This window comes from Spea bombifrons, chromosome 4 (genome assembly GCF_027358695.1).
Source record: "Spea bombifrons isolate aSpeBom1 chromosome 4, aSpeBom1.2.pri, whole genome shotgun sequence".
Lineage (NCBI taxonomy): Eukaryota > Metazoa > Chordata > Amphibia > Anura > Pelobatidae > Spea > Spea bombifrons.
This window is the reverse complement of record NC_071090.1, coordinates 79,592,203-79,613,724: the sequence shown is the minus strand read 5'-3', so window position 1 is coordinate 79,613,724 and position 21,522 is coordinate 79,592,203. Positions and strand designations below refer to the sequence as shown.

Genomic DNA, 21,522 nt, shown 5'->3' with positions numbered 1-21,522 from the left:
ATAAGTCAGTTTGTAAAAATGTCATCCCTGTTAGATATTCCACCGTCAACTGTAAATGGTATTATTGGAAAGCGAAAGCGTTCAGCCACGAAGCAGAAGACCACTTAAAGTTTCAAAGCAGGATCAACGATTGCTGAGGCGCATGGTGCATAAAGGTGGCCAACGATCTGCTGATTCCATAGTTGAAGGTTTCTAAACTTCCACTGGCATTAATACCCACACAAAAACTGTGCTCTGGGGTTGGCAGATGCCAGGAGAACGTTACCTGCCTGACTGCATTGCGCCAGCTGTAAAGTTTGGTGGAGGAGGGATAATGGAATGGGGCTGGTTTTTCAGGGGTTGGGCCCCTTACTTCAAGTGAAGGGAAATCTTAACACTTTACCATACCAAGACATTGTAAACAATGCTCTGCTTCCAACTTTGTGGGAACAGTTTGGGGAAGGACCTTTTCTGTCCCCGCATGACTGTGCCCCAGTGGCATAAAGCAAGTACCAGAAAGGTGGGAAAGAACTTGGCTGGTCCGCACAGAGCCCTGACCTCAAACCCAACCAGCACTTCTGGGATGAACTAGAACGGACATTGCGAGCCAAGCTAATAGAGGTGCTCAGAAATGCAGTGTGGGCGATCTAACCGTCTGTTCTCCCTACTGTCATAAGAGCTAACATTGCTAGCTACGTGTCACCGTGTAACAGCACCTCTGCACTGGGGGGGGGGACACAGTTGTTTGTGCAAGTCCGACTTGTTATGCAATACACTACTTATTTCTTAATTTTTTTTTTTAAATGTAAAAAGTCCCTGAAATGTGTACTCTTCCCTGTATAAATGTTAAATAAAACCCCCTTCGCTACCAGTAAAAAGATATTGGGTTGTATACCGCCCTCATGTGGCATTCTTTGTAGTAATACAGCCCTAACTGTTTTTTTTTGTTTGTTTAGGCCTGAGCTGGCATTTTAGTTTTTTTTTACTCAGTTTCATGTTTTGGAGATATTCAATTTAAAGTTGTGATGTAATATGGCAGCATTATCTAGTTATTCCCTGAATAATTAATCCTTGCTTCATACCCCCACCCAACATTTACAAAGCCTGTCTGAAGCAATCAATCAGAAATTTAATAGGGTTTAAGATTAATGTGGATTAATAATCATGCAGATCCTGGGAATGTAGGCTGAGAAGCCTTTCCATGTGCTATACCCGTAAGATGAGTTTGAAATGCACATATTGGCTATCTAACGCATAAACACTATTAATATCCTTATCTAGTGAGCTGAACTGGAAAATAAAAGGTTTGGGAAAAGTGATCCAATTTAATGAAAAAGTCTAATAGTTTATTGAAAACCAAAATTGTGTTTTTTGACACGTTCAGTTATATTGAGTTAGTTCTATCTAGTGGGCATGGCAGTATATAGAATGTTTTATTCAATTGAAGGCTTAACAGTTTAATCCTTTAAATTGGTCACTCGAGGTTTTGTAGTGTTGACCTTCCTAATTACCAGGAAAAAGAATGTGCTTTTATTTCTAAGAAAGAGAACCACTTGTATGATCTGGTGCTGACTGCATTTTGTGGATTAGAGGAGCGAGTCCTACTTTTTGGTTTAACGTTTCACCCATGTCCTTGTACTATTTCTTTTCTGCAGTAGAATTAGCTTTCAGATTATTAAGAGAGGGAACGTTTTTTGCGTGCTTTGCCTGCATATTAAAGGGTAACCTTTTAATGTTTCTCCTGCAAGAAGGGTTGAGCTAGACGCAATGAAGAATCGCTTACCCCCCCCCATTATCCTCAACCAATTATGACTGAAAACTGAAAATGACACAAGTACACCTCCAGCTAAGTTCTTTACATGAGAGTCACTTCTACTATGAGACTATTTCCTTCCTTTCAAACCGGAAAGATATTAATGATTACGTGTGTTGTAATTACAAAGCTATTTGCTATTTTTTCCAGTACACGCCTCAGTTTTGCGTGATGCTGACCATTAACTATGTTACTCTGAGGTATGTAAGATGTATAAACGCTAATAAGGAAATTATTTAATAACGCTTATACATCTTCTGTAATACAAGCAAACACAAGGTGGTGGTCAGTAACATGTAAAAAAAAAACAAAAAAACATGTGTTATACAAAAAAAATGGCTGGTATGGCAACCCTTACAAAGGCCTTGTTAGTGGCCTTGTATGTCCATTTAAAGTTCCATTGAGTTAGGGACTAGTGATGGAATTTGCTGAACAATGGTTTTGTCAGATTCAATAATGTTTTTCGCATAAGTTCGTCTTTCTGCTTTCTGAAGAATGACAATGATTCAGTTCATTCTGTGATTTGACCAATGACCTCTGATTAATGTTTTTGCATTCTATAAAAACAAAACTTGGCTGACAACACATTTTCAACAAACATTCATAAAACTGAAACAATAAATACAATTCTTGTTTCTTCTACACAAATGAACGTTTTGTAGTAGTATTATATGTAGGTTCACATTTTTACACCAGAAACGAACAATATTAGTATTTTATTAGGGTCATTGCAAATATTTTAAAATATGTAAATATTTATATTTAACTTGACCTCTGCAATTATGTGTGAGGCACATTCGCATAGTGAGTTCACTCTATGAACATCTTTTTCGGAAGAAGATTAAGTTCTTTTTGATTTTCTTTTCAGACATACTATACATTATATGTCTTATGCAAGCAATGCAATCTTTAGATTACTGGTAGTTTAATGTACATAGTTTTAAAATCTAGCATATTTTAATTTTTTATATTTTAGTTTTCAATACCATAAACATAAATAGGGGGAAATCCTTATTTGATTAAGTTCTTTCAGTTTGTGGGCCCATCTGCTAGTTGTTTCAGTAATGGAGACTTTAGATTCTTACCCACCACATTCACTGGGTACCATATATTTTGTCAAAGGACTATTTCTGGGTGCCAACTCAACAAACCTTGATTACTTGACAGTTAAAAATTTTGTGGGATAGTTGTGCTGACTGTAAATTGGTTGTCAAAATGCCTTTTGTCAAATGTGGGAGGAAAGTGCCTTTCTGCTATGTAACAGGAGATTGGACAATAGTACTCAACTAACAGACTAGTTTGCGTCTAGTTTATTGGCGCCACAGGTTTACATTGTTTGCATACTTACAACTGCGTTAGGCATGTATGGCTACATATTTGTTCTCTTCTAACAAAACTCTTTGGTAAATTCCTTTGTACGCAGAACAATATTTAAAACAATATTTAACGCCGATAGTTATCCTACAACATTCTACTTAGGATCCAAATGTCAACTTGTTCTTGAAAAATAAGGCAACTTGTTCCTCTTCCTCTCCTTCGCTTGATTTGTGCAGTGTTTCTAGTAAATTGTGTTAAATTTAAACAACAAAAAAAGTTATTCTGATGCAAAGGTTTAAGTGATATTGGAACCATAGGATTGAGTTCATTGATTTGTTTTAGAAGTAGTCTTATCACCATTGGAATGGTGCAGTCAGGAGGAATATTCCATTGGTTAATATGTACGGAATTTTGTTATATCATTTAGTGGTTAATATTTAGACCGCTTTTCTAATATGGCATCAAGATTATTATTATAGCAATTGATGACTCTCCTCTTTTTTCCATGCATTCCAAACTTAATAGATGTTCATCATCTTGGTGGACTGTCACCTAACCCTTTAAGATCCAATCTGTGATTCATTTATGCCCAAAGGGAAATTTGGCCCTGTCTTTTGATAGCTAATAAATTAGGCTACCTATATCTAGAATTCCTGAAAGATCTGCGCTGAGATCATGCATTTCATCCATTCTCCACTCTGTTGGCTTTACATATGCTAGGTAAATGCAATGTAAGATATTTAAGTTATATAGTAGTATTTATTGCTGCATTACTTTGTAATTCTCAGTTGTTAATCCTGAAGTCAAAATATTGGTGGTTTAATTGTTAAATGCTAGGGAAGGTGAACACGGTTTATTCACACCAGTGCATTTAAGAGATATATGCCAATATATACTGCTCACACTCAAAAGCTCATTAAACATGACCTCGGCTGCTTCCATGATAACCTTGCATTGGCCGCCTCTTGTACTTTCTCTGATACCTGACTTGCACACTTTTGGAACAGGTCAAACATCAAGGCATCACTTTGCAAAATTTCTGTAATACAAAACAGACCAAGAGCTTCTATTTTATATAAAAGAACAGATATTACTAACATACTTCCTAACATAATTTAAAGAGATAACACAGTAGTAATAACAGGCTAGACGCTCATGACTGGTTTAAAGCCTTCTGTTGAGACAAATTGTATAGGGACAACTACAGGTCAGGTCATAGAAAATTGGCATTTATTTTCATTGTCTGTAAATAGTGAAACTAGTTTTACCAGTAAAATAGTTATAATCGTATCGGTAGCATGTTCTTGACTTTTTAGTATCTAATTATATCACAAACACAATTAAATTAATAAAAAAAAAACTTCAGTGTACATAAATTACTTTAGACAGTGTTGTGGCATCTATCATGCCACGCACTGTTGCAGACCCTCAGAACAAGAACAGGCAATGATTTTTCTAATACAAACTTTCAGTTGTCTTCTCTTATACATTATAATTTGTATTGTTCCTACAGAATACAAATGATTTAACTATTCAGAACAATGAAGCTAATCAACTGAAAACCGCATGTGAAAACCAAGTGAAGGGATTGTTACAGGAGAATGAAGAGCTGAGAAGGAAAATACATCAGCTTGAGGCCAAGATATCAGAGCTTCATCAGGAAATTAATGACTTAAGTGAAGAGGGTGACAAATTTAAAGAGAAGATGAAGAAAGCAGAGGTAAACTGTTTATTTTTCTAGGTGCTCTACTTCTCAAATGCACTCAGCGTTGCTTTATATGATTCCCACTGATCTCCTGCCCTTGCAAGCAGGCCATCCAATTTAGACTGGCCTTCTTTAAAGAATTTGGACTAGATGGGGGAGGGTACAGTTACCCCCTCCACCGCTATATTATGATGAGTCATAAAGAGAGGGAGAGTGTGATGGAGTAAGGCTTTCAGAAGGACATAACCTGCTTTTACTAAAATAAAATAAAAAAAATTAAGTTTTGGACATTTGGAACTTAGGCTGATGGTCGTGGGCAGAAGAAATTATGGACACTCCTCCTACTTGTTTACTTTTTCTACTGGATAGAGCCTGGTCCCAATGTCCAGCGGAGCATATGATATGATATAATACTAATCACATTAGGCCACATTTCAGTTGTCCATGTTGACGTTTAATAAACGGAGAGGGATTAGAGAACCAGACAGTGTAGCTCAAATAAAGTATTTTAAAAACGGTGTTTCATTTTGTTAAGTTATATTATCAATGATTATTTTTAGAAAGAAAAGCAGCATTTGGCAGAAGCCCTAGAAAAAGCCAATGAACGGGTGAAGGAGACATTACAGGCTTCCAGAAAACTAGAAAATCAACTTGAAGATATGAAGGTAAGCATTTTTTAGTGGTGAGTTTTAACATTTGTAAGTTACCTATGTGTCTCCATCACAATATTACACCTGACGTGGTGCATCTAAGCAGGGTTTCAGTTTCTCTCTAAAACAGAATATTTAGTATTCTTTTTCATCATAGACCTTAATACCATTATGTGAGTTAACAATATGTCTATATGTTACAGAGAAACCTCAATAGGGTCACTCATGAACATCACCAGTTAACGGAAAGATTAAAAGATGAGTCAAGCCAGAAGGAGCAATTAAGAAATTTGAAGAATGAAATGGAAAATGAACGATGGCAGCTGGACAAGACCATTGAAAAACTACAAAAGGAGGTACGTTTGAGGCAGTGTAAGGCAAACATAAGGATTCTTCTTCATACCATCATGTGTTTATACAACAGCAACATTTTCCAGTGCTATGCAGTTGGATAGTTCAGGAATTACAATGTTGTGTCTGCTTAAGTTTAATAATACTTAATTTGAGCTGTCATTGTATACAGTTCTATTGAACAACCTATAGAAAATAAAAAAATCAGTATTAAATACATCAAGGACAAATCTTCCTTTTCAAACCTATAGGTCACCATTTTAAGCAATCATGGTCATATTTTGAGTGACCTTCCCTGTTGAAATACTACAGTTAGCTGATTCTTTATGGTAATGTTACAGAAATCCTGTATCACATGTCCTTTGCTCCACAGACTTGTATTAGTCAGAGAGTCCTGTGTGGTGATTAAGACTCATCCATTCTATTTTGTACAAGGCAGAATGATAAGGAGTCAGGGTGTTTGTCTAGGAGATTGGGCTGAGATAACACGGCTACAACACACACATAATGCATACAAAGCTGTCTAAAATCATTCAATTAAGAAAAATTTGAAAAATGCCAACAGATACAATTATTTTTATAAAACAAAAAGCTTTTTAATGTGATACTAGAAGTAGAATGAATGGTGGGAGTTCCCAATGAGGTTTAACATTTTACAAATTAATGCATTCTAATCTATTTGAGCAATTTGGGGCATACATTCATTATTAGTGGGGACTGTCTATTAATGACCACGTTTACTCTTTTTTTAAGAGCACGGGACTTTTTGGACTGTTTTGGAATGTGCTTAGCAGTGTTTCACATAAAACAAAGTTAAGGTTGTTAATCATTATTTTGAAGTTCAGTGTGGTGCAAGGCAGCTTCACTTTGACATTTACCCGTTAGCCATTAGCAATGTTGAAAGCTATTAGAATCACACAACTGTTTAGAGATTCCCAGGAATTTTTCAAGGTCGTTACGGTTTTAATTCATTAAGCCTCGTTAAGGTATTCTGTTATAAAAGACGAGACCAAGGACTGAGCCCTAATGGGCAGACTAGATTAGCCAAATGGTTCTTATATGCTGTTTGTCTTATGTTGTATGTTTCTATTTTTCAAGCTGGCAAGTACAGAGTTAGTGGATAGTTCCATATGGATTGTCGTGTAAATGTTCTGCAAGTGTTTTTTTTTGGGGGGGGTATAACACTAGAAATACATACACACAAATCTTGGTATCTCTTTATTTTGGTTTGGGTAATTTGCCATTAGTACAGTGGATTCTGTCAAACTATCAAAATAATAAAATAAAACTATACATAGTGCCACCCTCTGGCTGCTAGAAAACAGATGCTTAGAAAAGACTATATGTTTCTGTGGCGTAACAAACGAGAGGCTAAAAACTGAGCTTACTTTTTCTTTCAATAGATTTCAGAACATGTTGAGTTTTCACGTATGTCCACAGTGGATCTTCAGAAGCAATTTGATGAATACAAAGAAAAGCATCGTAGGGAAATATCTGAAATGCAAAGACAGTTAAACGACAAAACCATTGAAGTTGAAAAGTCTTCTCAAATCGTTAAAAAACTACAAAATGAGGTAACTTACATTTTAAAAAAAGTTATGTTCCATATGAAAAAATGACAATCATGTAATACATGCAACAAACAATATTTAAATTGCCATTGATGCCATCATAGTGAGAGGTGAAAAAGTGGAAGTCTCTGTGAAGTGGCAGTATGCAATATTGTTTTGATCGTAAATAGAAAACATGTCATACACCAACACGGCTGTTGGAAATCTGGGTAAAAACTTAACCCTTACATACTGCTATTATTAGAAGTTATTTTCCTTTTTTCTGTAATATATGTGGTTTTTTAATACTCTTTAATGGGTCAGTTTTGCTTTTTTCCTATGATCTGTCGTATGTGATAGCCTCTTGGATAATCACTAGAATTTATTTATGGTGCGATAACACAAACTGACATGCCATTTTGTTACATACATTTTAACAAAAGAGTTTTGAAGTTTCCCTAAACCTTTTTTCTTTTCTTAGAATCGACATTTGGAAGAAAATTTGCAAGACCACCAAAGAGCCCACGATGAGGCGTTGACCAAGAACCATCTTCTCCAACAGACAATTAAAGATCTTCAATATGAGTTGGATGCCAAAACTCACATTAAAGATGATCGCATAAGGCAGATTAAAACGATGGAGGTATTATTTTATTCTATAGTTAAACTGTTTTATTTATGTATAACATTTGTGTATGCATATGCTTTTCTCAGAATAGGTTACTAATGTGGATCTCGACTGTAAAAACCTTACAACAATGTTTTACGCGGGTAGTTTAAATCGGTCAAGTCTTTGTATTTCCTATATAATACCATGCAACTTAAATGTGCCCCATTTCATGTTGAAGTTTTCAAGATTTAAACCACTCTGTTCAAATTAATCTGCTGAATGACAAATGTGACCTTTCACTAGTCATCATTGTATCAACACTTTCTAGTAGCGAGGGTCATATTCATCTTTGCATCTGTTTGGTGGAGTTCCACATACAAACCCACTTTGTTTCTTCCAGGACAAGATGTCACAGTTAGAAATGGAGCTTGATGAAGAAAAGAATAATTCAGACCTACTGCTAGAGAGGATAACCAGGTGCAGAGAGCAGGTATGATCTCCTTACAAGCACACAATGGACTTTTAGAAAGAGAAAAAATCAATGAACAAGTAAATATTTTTTCAATATTAATAATACCCGTTTATTAAAGGGGCTTAACCACTATCACACAGAACACGGACATGTGACATTTGATATAAGATGGGGCCGTTTGGTCCATCTATTCCGCCTGTATCTATTGTATGACCTCAAGCCTTACTTACAGGACAGTTGTGTACCTATCCCATGCATGTGTACATCACTTTGCGGTAATACCCTCAACTATCCTAGAAGTACCTTAACATTGATTGGTGATATATATTAGATATGCAACTTACTCAGCTGACATCCTATACTTCAGTCTCTCAGCATCAAAGAGTTGTCCAATCATACAGACGATGTTGATAGCAGTCTTTCCAAAGTATGGGATAGAAAGTTAAAGTAGCCACCAATTGGTGCAGACATCAGCTGATTGCTCATTGTGTGTGTAACTGCTTTAGAAAAAGGCAAATATAAGTCTGACATATTAATCATCATACGCATGCTTCATTGATGAAGCATGGACGTGTATATTCTTTTTTGGCATATCGTATATGAAAATGGTTAATAACTAGCTGGATCTTTCCTCCAAAATCTGTTTTCGAGATGTGGTTATCTGTATGTATGGCGTATGCCTTTATTCCCTAGTGAAGTGCCACTCTTAAATATTTCTTTTAGTTTATATATAGAATGATCAGATTGGCAGGGAACAATGTGGCTTTGATTTTAAGCATCTGCTGGTGCTCAGGTCTTGTATCTCCAGTAAGTAGCCTGTGGACAATGAGAAGTGATGAATCCAGAGCATTAGTTTTAGGTATTATTACACCTGTATGTCAAAGTTTGTCAGCAAATTTCACAGAGGTTGTTAGCCGCGTTTTTTCACCATGTAATAAGAGCAGCACTGACCTGTGTCTTGCTGCTTACGTGGAGAGACAGCATTTCACCGGCATCATTGGTGCCTCAAGTAAATTAAGCCTGCACAATAATGCTATGAAACTCTAAAAATGACAATGCAATTTACAAACCAAGACATGTACAAACTCTATGAAGACAAGAAGTATCATCATCACCTATCTGCATTGTGTATAATACCCTTTCTCCTTAAGGCCTATTCCTCAGTAATGTGGTTACAGGTGAACCTCGTGAGTTTCTTCTGAGTTTTATTACACGCTAGGAATTTTCTGAGAGCTGCTAGTGGCCGGCATGTTAAGTTTCTTCTGTAACCTTCAGGTCACATGCTGCTGCCTTAAGCCATTTACAGTCTTTGTAAATTTGACATCGACAAATATGTGAATGACCCAGGTCTGCTTTAGGTATGAAGGCTTGAGGTCGTACAATAGATACATTTGCTAAATTGGTGCTAGTTTGCAATCACAGGACATGCACACACACACACACACAGGGGCGTAACTAGAAGCCTCAGGGCCCGGGTGCGAGAATCTGTTATGGGCCCCCCCCACCCCCCAAAAAACATGATTTTTACACAACAATTTTTTTTCCAACAAATTACATATTGAATCATATTTGTCAAATTTTTCAACTTTTTACAATAACAGAATACCACATTACAATCCCAGGAACCAAAAGTGTTAAAAGGCCAAAATAAGTAGCAGGGAATGGACAGAATATTAACTCCTCACCATCCATGTATGCTAGATAAAGATTACATCAGAGCTCGGCAGATGTATGAGATAGAATCTTTTGTGATGGGATTGGAAGTACATCGATACACTAAAAAAGTCATGTCACATCTGAAGCCACAATTTAGTGCCACTAATCATTTTTAATAAAATATGCAGATTGAATATTTTGTCCACTGAAGTGACTACAAATTCAGAAAGGGCGTTTTATCTCTGGGTAAAAAAAATTGCCTAACATTAGGGTGCAGTCTTTCCTCCTTCTGACCCTGACCATGGTACTCTCCCCCTTAATCATCCCCAGAGTCCCCTTGTCCCTCATTCACTAAACCATACCTCTTACTCCCTGTAGTTCGTGTATAGATCAACTGAATAAGACATAAAAACCCTGTATTTACAGGTATACATAAATAAGGCTTAAAAACAAATATAGATCACCCTATCACGTGATATGTGTTCAAATTAAAAAGTGAAAATTAAAAATAATAAACAAGACTCCCCTAGCAATGCACTGCAGCAACCTGACAAAACACTCCTCAGGATGTTCAAGACCAGACGTAATCAAAGAAAAAGGGACGCATATACATAGGGCATAATCAAAGAAAAAGGAGCGCATGTACATAGGGCATAATCAAAGAAAAAGGGGCGCATGTACATAGGGTGTAATCAAAGAAAAAGGGGCGCATGTACATAGGGCCCCTTTTGTACATGCGCCTCTTTTTCTTTGAATACATAAATAATGTATGGAAGCATAGCATAGCGGATATAGATCAACAGAATAACACACAAACCCAGCATTGCAGATATAGATCAAATAGAATTCACATAAAAACTCTGCATTAAAGGTATATTTAAAACCCGCTAAATTATAGGCATAGATCACAGGTCGCACACCCCAAAGCCAGCCCTGGCGTCCATACTGCCCACATAGAACCTGACCAGCACCCAGATAACACACGTAGGGTTTGCCATCTTTGTCCCCAAACAGCCCATCCTGTGCCTGGCTGGATGGGGACAAAGGTGACACTGGGGAGCTGAACTCGTGTGTCTATATATAAGTGTTTATATATGTGTCTAGACAAATATATATATATAAAAAGAAGTCTAGTAATCTCCATTTTTTAAAATAATTAAAAAAAAACTATGCAGTTTGTCCCCCTCCACAGACACACAGATAGATTTCTTTTTATATTTATAATTTAATTAATAATTGAATAATAATTTAATGACATATACACACATACAATTTTTGATTTTTTTTAAATACATTATTTTACTGACCTACCTACTTCTACTTTGGGGCCCTGATAGATGCAGACTGCTGTATTATTTTTAAACAGAATGTCAGTGAGTGACAACATCTGGTGCTCCAGCTCCAGCAGTCTGTGTGAGGGGGCGGAGCTTTCACCCCTCATGCTGCTCTCATTACGGTGCTCCTGCAGTCTGAGCATGAGGGGGCGGAGCTTTCACCCCTCACACTGCTCTAATCACTAGGTGGCCGTTGCCAGCTCCGTGGCACGGCTTGCCTTATTAAAAAAAAAAAAAAAAAAAACGTAAAAAGGTTTCGGGCGGCCCCTTGGCTTGGGCCCCCCTTCCACCGGGTCCCGATTTCGGGCGGCCCCTTGGCTTGGGCCCCCCTGCCGCCGGGGCCCGATTTCGTGCGGCCCCTTGGCTTGGGCCCCCCTGCCGCCGGGGCCCGGTCGCAGTCGCGACCCCTGCGACCCCGGTAGGTACGCCACTGCACACACATATATATATATATATAGTTTGTAATTGTGTGTGTGGCTTGTACAATGTGTATTTTTGTCCCCTATATTTTTTATTTCAGCTTAACAAGTCCACTTGAAACACCTTGTGGTGTTTGTTATAATTAAACTCTGTTCCATCTCATTTTCACCATAATGAATTTATACGCAAACCTCCCCGATCTATTAGCATTTGACAAATAGTATGCTGTAGGAGTCATTAGTGAAGGTGACACACTCTACCCAAGACCTTTACACATAGGGATATCTTGATATCATTTTACTAATTATCTACATTAAATTACAGCGTGCATAACTAAATTAGAACTAATTTAGTGTCTTGATGAAAACACAACACAGCTGGTGTGGATACCATAGATGGCAGAAAAAAATATTTTACTTGCATCCAAACTGTTCAATTTCATGCTTGAATTACAAAGCTAGTTATCCTGTGAGTGCTCTAAGCATTATGACCTTTTATTGGGACTATGGGACATTACCAACTATGTATTTTTTTTGTCACTTACATAGTGCGATATACACATATACCTTGTAAACAACTATAGGTGGAAACCAGGATGAAAGTCTTTGGGCTTGGATTTTCAGCATTTTCGTACCCTGGAATCACAGCCTGTAGTGTGCATTATAAAATAGATATCTCAATTGGTTATTACTGGCTTGATCTGTCTTTGCTCATCATGGACGGATGTGTCCATCAGATCCAAATGAATGTTTGTTTGCTAAGAAATGTCAGCAAATGAGTATGCAGGGACTTGTCACTCATGTCTGCGTCCATGGAAAATCCACTATGTATGTTGGCTTTTCAATTGTATAACAAGCAAAGTTCCAGATCAATAAACAGATATAGGAAACCTACTTAGAAACGTTTACTATCTGGTCTGTAGGCATTTAACAGGTAGGCCATTAGTAATAGGTATGCATATAAAATATATAGTTTGTTAAACATATGATTGGATAATAAAGTCATAGGTGAATGTGGTTATATTTCCTGAATCTGAATGGAAAATATTTAATTCTCTCAAGTAGCCCCCCCAAAAAACCTATAATACAGATTGTGGTACCCAAGGGCAATAATGCAAATATATAATATAATTAGTCTACGTAGTTGACTAGACCGAATACAGATATGTGCTGCACAATTTCTGGATCTGTCACGTATCCTTAATCGTTAATGTGATCAACTATGTAGTTGATTAAATATAAGAGAATAAAAAAATTTCTTCACAAGGTTCACTTATTTTGTGATCTTAAACTTCCCCCTCCCTTTCTGCCTTTTTCTTTTGGTAAATATCCCCATCTTCAATGTACATTAGGAAGGAGCTTCTCCTGAATTGGCCCTTCTCAGCACATTACCTATTAGTTATAATTTACAGAGACCTGGGGGAAAAAGAAAGTTATGTTTTTTTCTTTCCGCTCAGTATTCTGCTAATTTTCTATGCAGGTTTCAGTAGAAAAGTTTTTCATATGAATACAGATGGTGATCACTTGAAATGCTATTGTGGCACTTGGCAAATGTATTTTAGAAGCATTAAACCCTTTGGATTTCTGACATAGGTCACTGCGTTCTTAGCAGATGTATTCAGCTGCTGTTAAATATATAAATGGGGAATTCCTGCATATGGCACATTTATATTGTCAGGCTATGAAAGAGTATGAAAAATAAACTTTGCATGGGTGTTCCTCAGATCCTGTTGTATCCCGGTATGCATTACCTGCAGTAAATCCATTGTGTTGCACTCGGGACACTAAGTGATTATTTATGTTAACCTGAGCGCCTTCTATATTAATCCAGAGTATTACGGCAAATAAAGAGTCGGTATGTTATTGTGATTGTGGGTGTTTACATGAAACACAGAAATAAATCCGGCCTTTTTTTTGTAACAAATATTACATGTGTTCCTTACAACCATAGGAGAGTAATATACATGTATGGGGATGAATCCTACCATTGGCAGTGATCACAAACTACTACTACTACTGTCGGGGACACTTAAAGCCTCTCCTTGTATGTTTTCGCATAGGCTAGCCCTATTGATGGAATGTATAGTACTGTTAAGTAGTGTTGTGGAGTATAAAAGAGCCTGTGTTTCACCAGGGGGGGAGGACCGTTCCTGAAAACAAACGTTTAATTCCCTTATGTAGATGTGAAGTATGATGTGTCCTTTGGGCGTTATGACACAGTGCAATGCAGCGCTTCAGGGACTATCCAGAACTAAACTAAAGGTAAAGCCTTCAAAGCGGTGAGGTAAGGTAGAAACCAGAACCTCCTGGCTGTGGATTTCTTACCAGAAACCGTGGGAGAAAGACCGTTTCTATAGTTACCGTGTAAATATCGGTGTATAGCGTTACTTTGGCTTTGCTGCCTTTTTTTCCCCCTACACAAAATTCCCAGTAGAATTTTCTCAACACCTGTTCCTCTGTGCACCCGGCGAACTAAACCAAAAAGTAAAAGTAATACCCCCTTCTAGTAAATGAAAAGTTGAGTTGAGACTTATTTCCTAAATCAAGGCTCCCGGCGTTATTTGGATTCAGATGTCTGAAGAAATTGGATGTGAAACAGATTTCCTATGTTCTAGTGGCTTATAATAAAACGGTATTTATGGAGACTGTGAGATTATTTAAATGGTTTAACACAAATGCAGCGAATTGACGGGTCCAAGCTTTGGGATATGAATAATTGAGAAGAAATTAAAGTGTTGCCATTAACAAGGGGGCGATAACCAGCTGTTTCTAATATGGCATGGTATAAACACAAGTTCTCTTTATTAAATCCGTGTAGGTTCTCAGAGGGATATTGTGGCTCATTTACTACAGTTTGTTTTCAGTATTCACCAAAACCCAGCTGTGATAACTCCTGCTGAAGGCTGCCGTGTTTGGGCTTCATCTCTGGGAATATGGAATAAAAAAAATAAATAAAAAAAAAGAAACAGCTCAATTGTCAAAGAGAGACCAGAGAGACGTTCTACAGAGATCGTCCCATTAGTGCCAGCGATCATGTCTTTGCCGAAACATGATTGTTTAAGCAGACGAAAGAGTAGTTCTATAGAGAATATTCTAAACAATGTATTTTTTTTTCTGGAAATGTTTGTTTTTTCCTGAAATACATTTTATCATACATCAATGCTGATTACACACACATATGTATATAATGATGTAGAAACACAGATTTAACATTATCAACATCTTTTTGAAACTGTTTTACAAGATTTCCCCTATGAAAGATCCAATATATTGTAAATGTGCAATGGCAGGACCCATAGGCTGTTGGTTCTGCTACCTCAACATCACTTGCGCTCTCAAACAAAGTGAGAAGCTTCGTTCTATTACTGGCCTTGCATGCTCATATGTCTACTGTAAGCTCGGCACTGAGTAGCTCTCAGGTGATATTCTCACACTACTTTTATCACTGCAAAAATCATATCAACAGCAGCAAAGTATATTTATTGCACCCAAGGGTGATTTTGTACAGTTAAAATTATATTATTAGCCCTAAACATTGTGCAAAATGCACCAAAGTGATTAACATGACCTCAACGCTCTACAATGTCAGACTAAAGAGACTGGCAACATACGTGATCCAGAATGCATTAGTAAGGCAATTTGTATCCATTAACTATAAAGAATTTCTAGATGAACTCTCAATTTAGCTTAAGTAAAAGAGCCATAGGAAAATGTTATGCACATTTTCGTTGTTTAAGGTTAAAATGACTTAATTGCTGGTGAAACCATAAAGAAAAAATACAACTCCCCTCTAATGAGATTATTTGGTGCATTGTGAAAATTGCTTCTGTAATAGAACTGCAAATTCTAGATGGGAAAAAAAATAGTAGTACAAATAAATTCTGAAAAACATCTATAAATAAAATTAGAAGGGATTTCTTCTGAACTTCGAAACTTTCACTTAATGTCTATAAAGACCAAAGGATTACTGGTTAGTCCATTTTTATTAAGGGACCATATAGTGTAGTGTCAAATTTCTGTGTCTTTTGTAGTGTAGTGTCAAATTTCTGTGGCATAATCCATCAATCAACATCTATTAGGACGCAGCTGAAAGGGATCCCCATCTATTCCCTCACCTTGAAGAACAGTTTTCACTTTATTACTAGACAAATTTAAAGCCTAGTTGACGTTTATACACATTCATTAAATACCTGAAAAGGGCCAGCTCCTTTCATGCGAAGTGTTTTGAGGCTGTAATCAGTATAGTCAATTGATTAGGTAAACACGCTGAAGCATCGGTAGAATGATGTTGCATAGTTTAACACAGTAGAGTGGTGACTTTTGTTTTTGTTTATGTGAAAAATTGATCTTGGTTGGCATTAATGACTTCATGTTTCACACATTGGTATTGGGCTATATGTGATGGCTACAACTTACAAAATTGTATTGGGTCAACCAAAAACCTACTATAGGTTCTTCCATCCCATCTTTTCATATGGGCCATCATACTGATATAGAGATACTTCGTAAACCTTGGATACCATTATTCTACTTGTGATTTGGAGATCTGTGTTTCCTGGTGGTTTTGTTGGGCCACCGCATATTAAAACTTTACATTTTCTGTGACAGGCTGATGCTCATCAGATAGAATCCTGTAGCTGTCTTACAACTTGTATATTTCTGTCAAGATTGTGTATGTATATATACAGTATATAACAATGTTTTTGCTTGTATGGTCTCTATCCATTATATAAGTAAAATATGTTAAATAGTATGTAATGATGACCAAATAAAAACGCTCAACATTTTTGGAAGTGGTAAAGGTGAGATTATATGTGTATATATATTTATTTATGTATGTATGTATGTATGTATGTATTAGATGATTCATAAATATCTCATCTAAGTATTGTCTGGATGGAAACCGCACGTATTTTAAAGGTTGATGTCTTAAGTTTACCCCAGAGAGAACAGCATTATATAAAATTAATTGTAAAAGTACTTTTACATTTTAGATTGACCAAATGAGAGGAGAATTACTTCAAGAAAGAGGCGCAAAGCAAGACCTGGAGTGTGATAAAATGTCGTTGGAAAGACAGGTAATAACATCTTTTCTATACACACTAATAAAGAGAGAGAGGGCATGTGAGCTAAGGAGTGGATATAGATAGTGGACACATTCTCTGCAATTTAGGGAACAAAGAATGTCACAGACGGTCACTTTCTCAACTAAGTTTCTCAAAAACAATTGAATATAAAATAACATTGAATTCATAGTCCCACAGCGGAATATCCTAGTGTACCATGCTACAGAATTCATGCAGATCTGACTAACAGTGTTATGCAGGCATGATTGCATGGCCCTTTTAAAACATGGGTTAAGGCCATGGGTTGGGACCCTTGCTCCGGACCCTGAAATGGTTGTGCAAAATGTAATTGGAATGAAGTCCTGCAACAAATCTTTTCTCTCTAAAGATTAAATAGGAAATTACTATTAAGACCAAAGAATATATTTGTAGAAAATGTAAAACAGCAGAAAGCCATTGTGCAAATAAAGTTTCTGTTTAAATGTTTACCTTTTGTTTTATTATTGCATATGCCTTTTATATTTTGTATAAATTTGGTTATTGTTTTAAATCAATTGCTCTTTTTGTAGAACAAAGATCTGAAGAGCAGAATAGCTCATCTTGAAAATTCACATAGATCAAATAAAGAAGGGCTTGTCTCTCAGATGGAAGCAAGAATAGCAGAGTTGGAAGAACGCCTGGAAAATGAAGAAAGGTACAAGGATTTAAATGAGGGTAGGGGGCATAGCGTGCCCCCCTGCTAGCAGCAGTGTACCTCATGTCAGCCTGAGGAGGGGGTTAACTTCAAATAACCAAGCCAGTTGCATAATGAAAGGATATTTTTTCTCTTAATTAACCCATGATTTGAATTCATACAGAACACACTGTTCTAGTTAGCCGTGCAGGATGAGTCTTGAGACACTGTTGTGAAAAGAATAGGGTGTATTTGTAAAGCAGCTTTATAACTACCTGATTCCATAGCTTACTAGCCACAAGAATAAAGTGCATACTTGATAGCGTAGCAGATGTAGGTATCTACTGGGTCACTTGCACCATGGATATCCCGCTGCTTTTATCCTTCTAAACTCTTTAGTTAGCTTAACATCATGCGTTGCTGTATCCCAACATCTCTGGAACTGTCTGCAAGCTATGCCAGATCAGAAGATTTTCCTGCATAAAGAATACTTGTAAAACATGGTGGTAATGCCAAAAAACATTACTGATAAATCAAATAGGATTTTCTGTAAGGTCATTTAATCACTCCTATAAGGTGCAGCCTTATATGTTACCCCAAATCTATCTGTCGATGGCAACCATCTTCTACCTTTTAAACATACACAAATAGGATATTTTACCTTTCCCCCATGTATGAACTGTATGCCCCCTTCCACCTGTTCAGTTTCAGCAGAGTGAGCAAAGAAATGTAGTTATAACTATAATTCAGCTCAGATTAGGGCTTTAAAAAAGTCAGTACCATTTCAAAGATCAAATAGTATATTCACCTTCTGTGCAGATTTTGTACAGTAAATATTGACAGACAAAAAAACCCTCAAAGCATTAGTAAGACTGTGTGTTTGATCTGTATTCTGAGCAAATGTACAATCCATTTAGAACCCAGAAAAGAGCTGGCAGTGTTCCTGCTCAATACTCAGACAAAGTACTTTTTCATTTATTATCAGGGATCGGGCAAATCTCCAACTCAGCAACCGCAGGCTGGAGAGAAAAGTGAAGGAGTTAATGATGCAGGTTGATGATGAACATCTCACTTTAACAGATCAAAAAGATCAGGTAACCTATATGTAACATTTTCTGAAATTGTAATGGACATAGGAACTTAATAAATGTGAACATTTTAGAGAACGTGTGAGCAGTAGATTGCAAAACACTTGCTCAATGACACACAACATATAAAAAAATAAATCTCCAACTATGCATTGGAGCAATATCAGATAACTCGGTAACAGCTACAGTAAATTTTCTACCCTAGATATATAAATGAAACCATTACTGTTACCGATGTCACAGTAACTCTAGATCAATAGAAGCATCTTGTAAAAGCCTAACTTTTATGGTCTTATGTTGGAGTTAAGTAATGGAGGTTATTTTGTTTATATATAAATATATACATTTAATTTTGTCCTTAATGAAATTCCTCAAGATTGTTTTATGGTTGATTTTACATTTTGGAACAAAGTGAAAGTAATATAAAACCATGTAGTTCACGAATACCAATGTGTTCCCCGTTTAAATATATATATATATATATATATATATATATATATATATATATATATATATATATATATATATATATATATATATATATATATATATATATATATATATATATATATATTGCAGCATTGTAATCGGTCACCCTTGTTGTGTTGGTCTCTCGACTACATCTTATGTAATAGCGCCACCTAGATTTAATCATTTCAATTGTGTGCTGTAGGATTTAAGAGCCACGGATTTATAGAAACCTGCTTTTACTGGGTTTGTTTACAGAGCAAACAAAAAAAATCTCTTTCTGATAAATTATTATAGCAAATCAGTCAAATACTATTCCTGAGGACTCTTTTCAAAAAGAAAAAATACCCGCTTTATAAAAATTCCTTACTTATTACATCATTTTGGTAACTGGCCTCATCACACTGCGGCCTGAGACCCCGCTGACAACATCCAAGAATACTATGCAGCAGTATCAGAAAGTGAATAATAAATGCATGGGAGTTCACTAAAGAAGCTGTAGGGAGAGTCAACCATAAAGGGCCATCTCTGGATAATTTATCTTCAAGAAGGGCTGAACTTGCCCTGCATAATGCATAATTCAGTTACTGTGGTGACTTGTTGACTTACATATGCTTTATATAGGGCAATCAAAGTGCTCTTGTAAGAGAAGCTCACTGGGGTTGGAACTTCTCAGTGTACATTGAAGTTAGTAAGATAACATTGTGAACCTCCTGCAAATACTCTCTCTAATGAATAAACCTCATCGGTTTACATGACGTTTTAAGGCCTTGGTAACTTACACAGTTCACTCCTTTAAATCTCTAGTTAAGTCTGCGCTTGAAATCAATGAAGAGGCAAGTTGAAGAAGCAGAAGAGGAAATAGACAGATTGGAAAGTTCCAAAAAGAAGCTTCAACGAGATTTGGAAGAGCAAATTGACACTAATGACCAACTGCAAACTCAATTGAATGCTGCAAGGAAGGAGCTGAGGTAAATGTTTTCAAAACAGATTAACATTGCCTCCTGCTTCACAATACTACTGGGAGGGATGTTTTTAATAGCGGAGAACTGTACTTTTTGTTTTAGGGAATACTGCCAAACAGGTGGCTTTCTGAGTAAATTGGTTATTAAACTCATTGGAAACCTTTTTTTTATTTTTTTTTTTTGTGTGCAATCAAGAAGAGAAAACGTTCTTGGAATAATGGAAACAATTGCGCTGTTCCCGGCCAATTAACTAGTGTTTTGATGAGTTTTCTAGTTTCATTTGGAAGAAACATTTTAAGGCTTTCAAAAGCACCGGTCTATATTTTTTGTAATTATTCTACCAAAAACAAGTGATTCTTACGTCTTTTTACACCAACATTTATGTATTAACAATGTTATGTTTAACATTTATGTTGTAGCAGACGCAAGAGCTCCCCAAGCAAAATGTTGAACGACCTTGACGATGATGACGACGATGTTAGCACTGATGGAGATAGCCTTTACGACGCCCCCTCTGTATATAAATTTACTAGAGATGATGTCTAAACCGCGTAACCTCATGTTTTTGTATAAAAAGTGAAAAATGTGGGAATTTTATCTTTTACGGAGCTGAAAGCCAAATGGCTATACGCCAACAAGAGCAAGCAATATGACAACTGCTCTGCGAATAACTGGAAATAAAGTTTCTGCAGTATGGCGATTTTAAGAATGTTTGTAAATAGTATAATTTCAATATACATTAAATTTTGCTTTTCAAATTATTTGATATAGCTGTTACAAAACAGACATTTAGCAGTATTTTTGTAACAGATGGAACATATCTCTTCGGCCATTAATGTACTACAACTGCAGTCATGGGAATTGTATTTCGTTAATTTGACTTGGCAAGTTAATAGACCTTTATTCTAAGCAATCAACTGTTATTGAATAATGTAATAGATCAGTGATTCTCAACCCAGTTCTTACAAGCAAATAGTGGCCCTGGACATATGCCCAATTTTCCAATAAAACCATGCCTGCTGCTAGTCCTTTTAGTGCTGGGTTGAGAGCAGCTGAAGTAATACTGTAATGCATGCGCGTGTATATATATATATTCTCACTTTGCAATATTCTCATATCATTATCATGACTTGCTGTTATTATTAAATGATTTGTTTTTCTATTACCTCAATTACAATGACTTTTAACTGTATTATAACATATTTTTAAATTTGTCGCTTGTCTTTATTTCCCAATGTCATTACTACCTTGATGTCTAGCACGTATTCCCTTTTTTGAGTAAATTTCATTAAATGTACTTTTTGAAAGGAAAATATATTTGTCCCTTCCTGATTTCTTCTATTTTTGCTTATAGTTCAATGTTTTAAATGTTTCAGATAATCCAACTTATTTTTTGAAGGTAAAGA

General features: G+C 36.3%; 1 protein-coding gene across 1 annotated transcript in view; it reads left to right on the top strand.

Moving 5' to 3' along the window:
- CGNL1 (cingulin like 1) overlaps positions 1–20,825 on the top strand; it is a 45,793-nt gene extending 24,968 nt beyond the window's left edge. Inside the window, exons 9-19 of the mRNA XM_053464190.1 lie at positions 4,623–4,829; positions 5,375–5,479; positions 5,668–5,820; positions 7,219–7,389; positions 7,847–8,008; positions 8,376–8,465; positions 16,851–16,934; positions 17,492–17,616; positions 18,581–18,689; positions 19,959–20,122; positions 20,536–20,825. Coding sequence (XP_053320165.1) covers positions 4,623–4,829; positions 5,375–5,479; positions 5,668–5,820; positions 7,219–7,389; positions 7,847–8,008; positions 8,376–8,465; positions 16,851–16,934; positions 17,492–17,616; positions 18,581–18,689; positions 19,959–20,122; positions 20,536–20,662 — 1,497 coding nt within the window. The 3' untranslated portion in view covers positions 20,663–20,825. The remainder of the gene's footprint in view (positions 1–4,622; positions 4,830–5,374; positions 5,480–5,667; positions 5,821–7,218; positions 7,390–7,846; positions 8,009–8,375; positions 8,466–16,850; positions 16,935–17,491; positions 17,617–18,580; positions 18,690–19,958; positions 20,123–20,535) is intronic.
- The last annotated feature ends 697 nt before the right edge of the window (positions 20,826–21,522 follow it).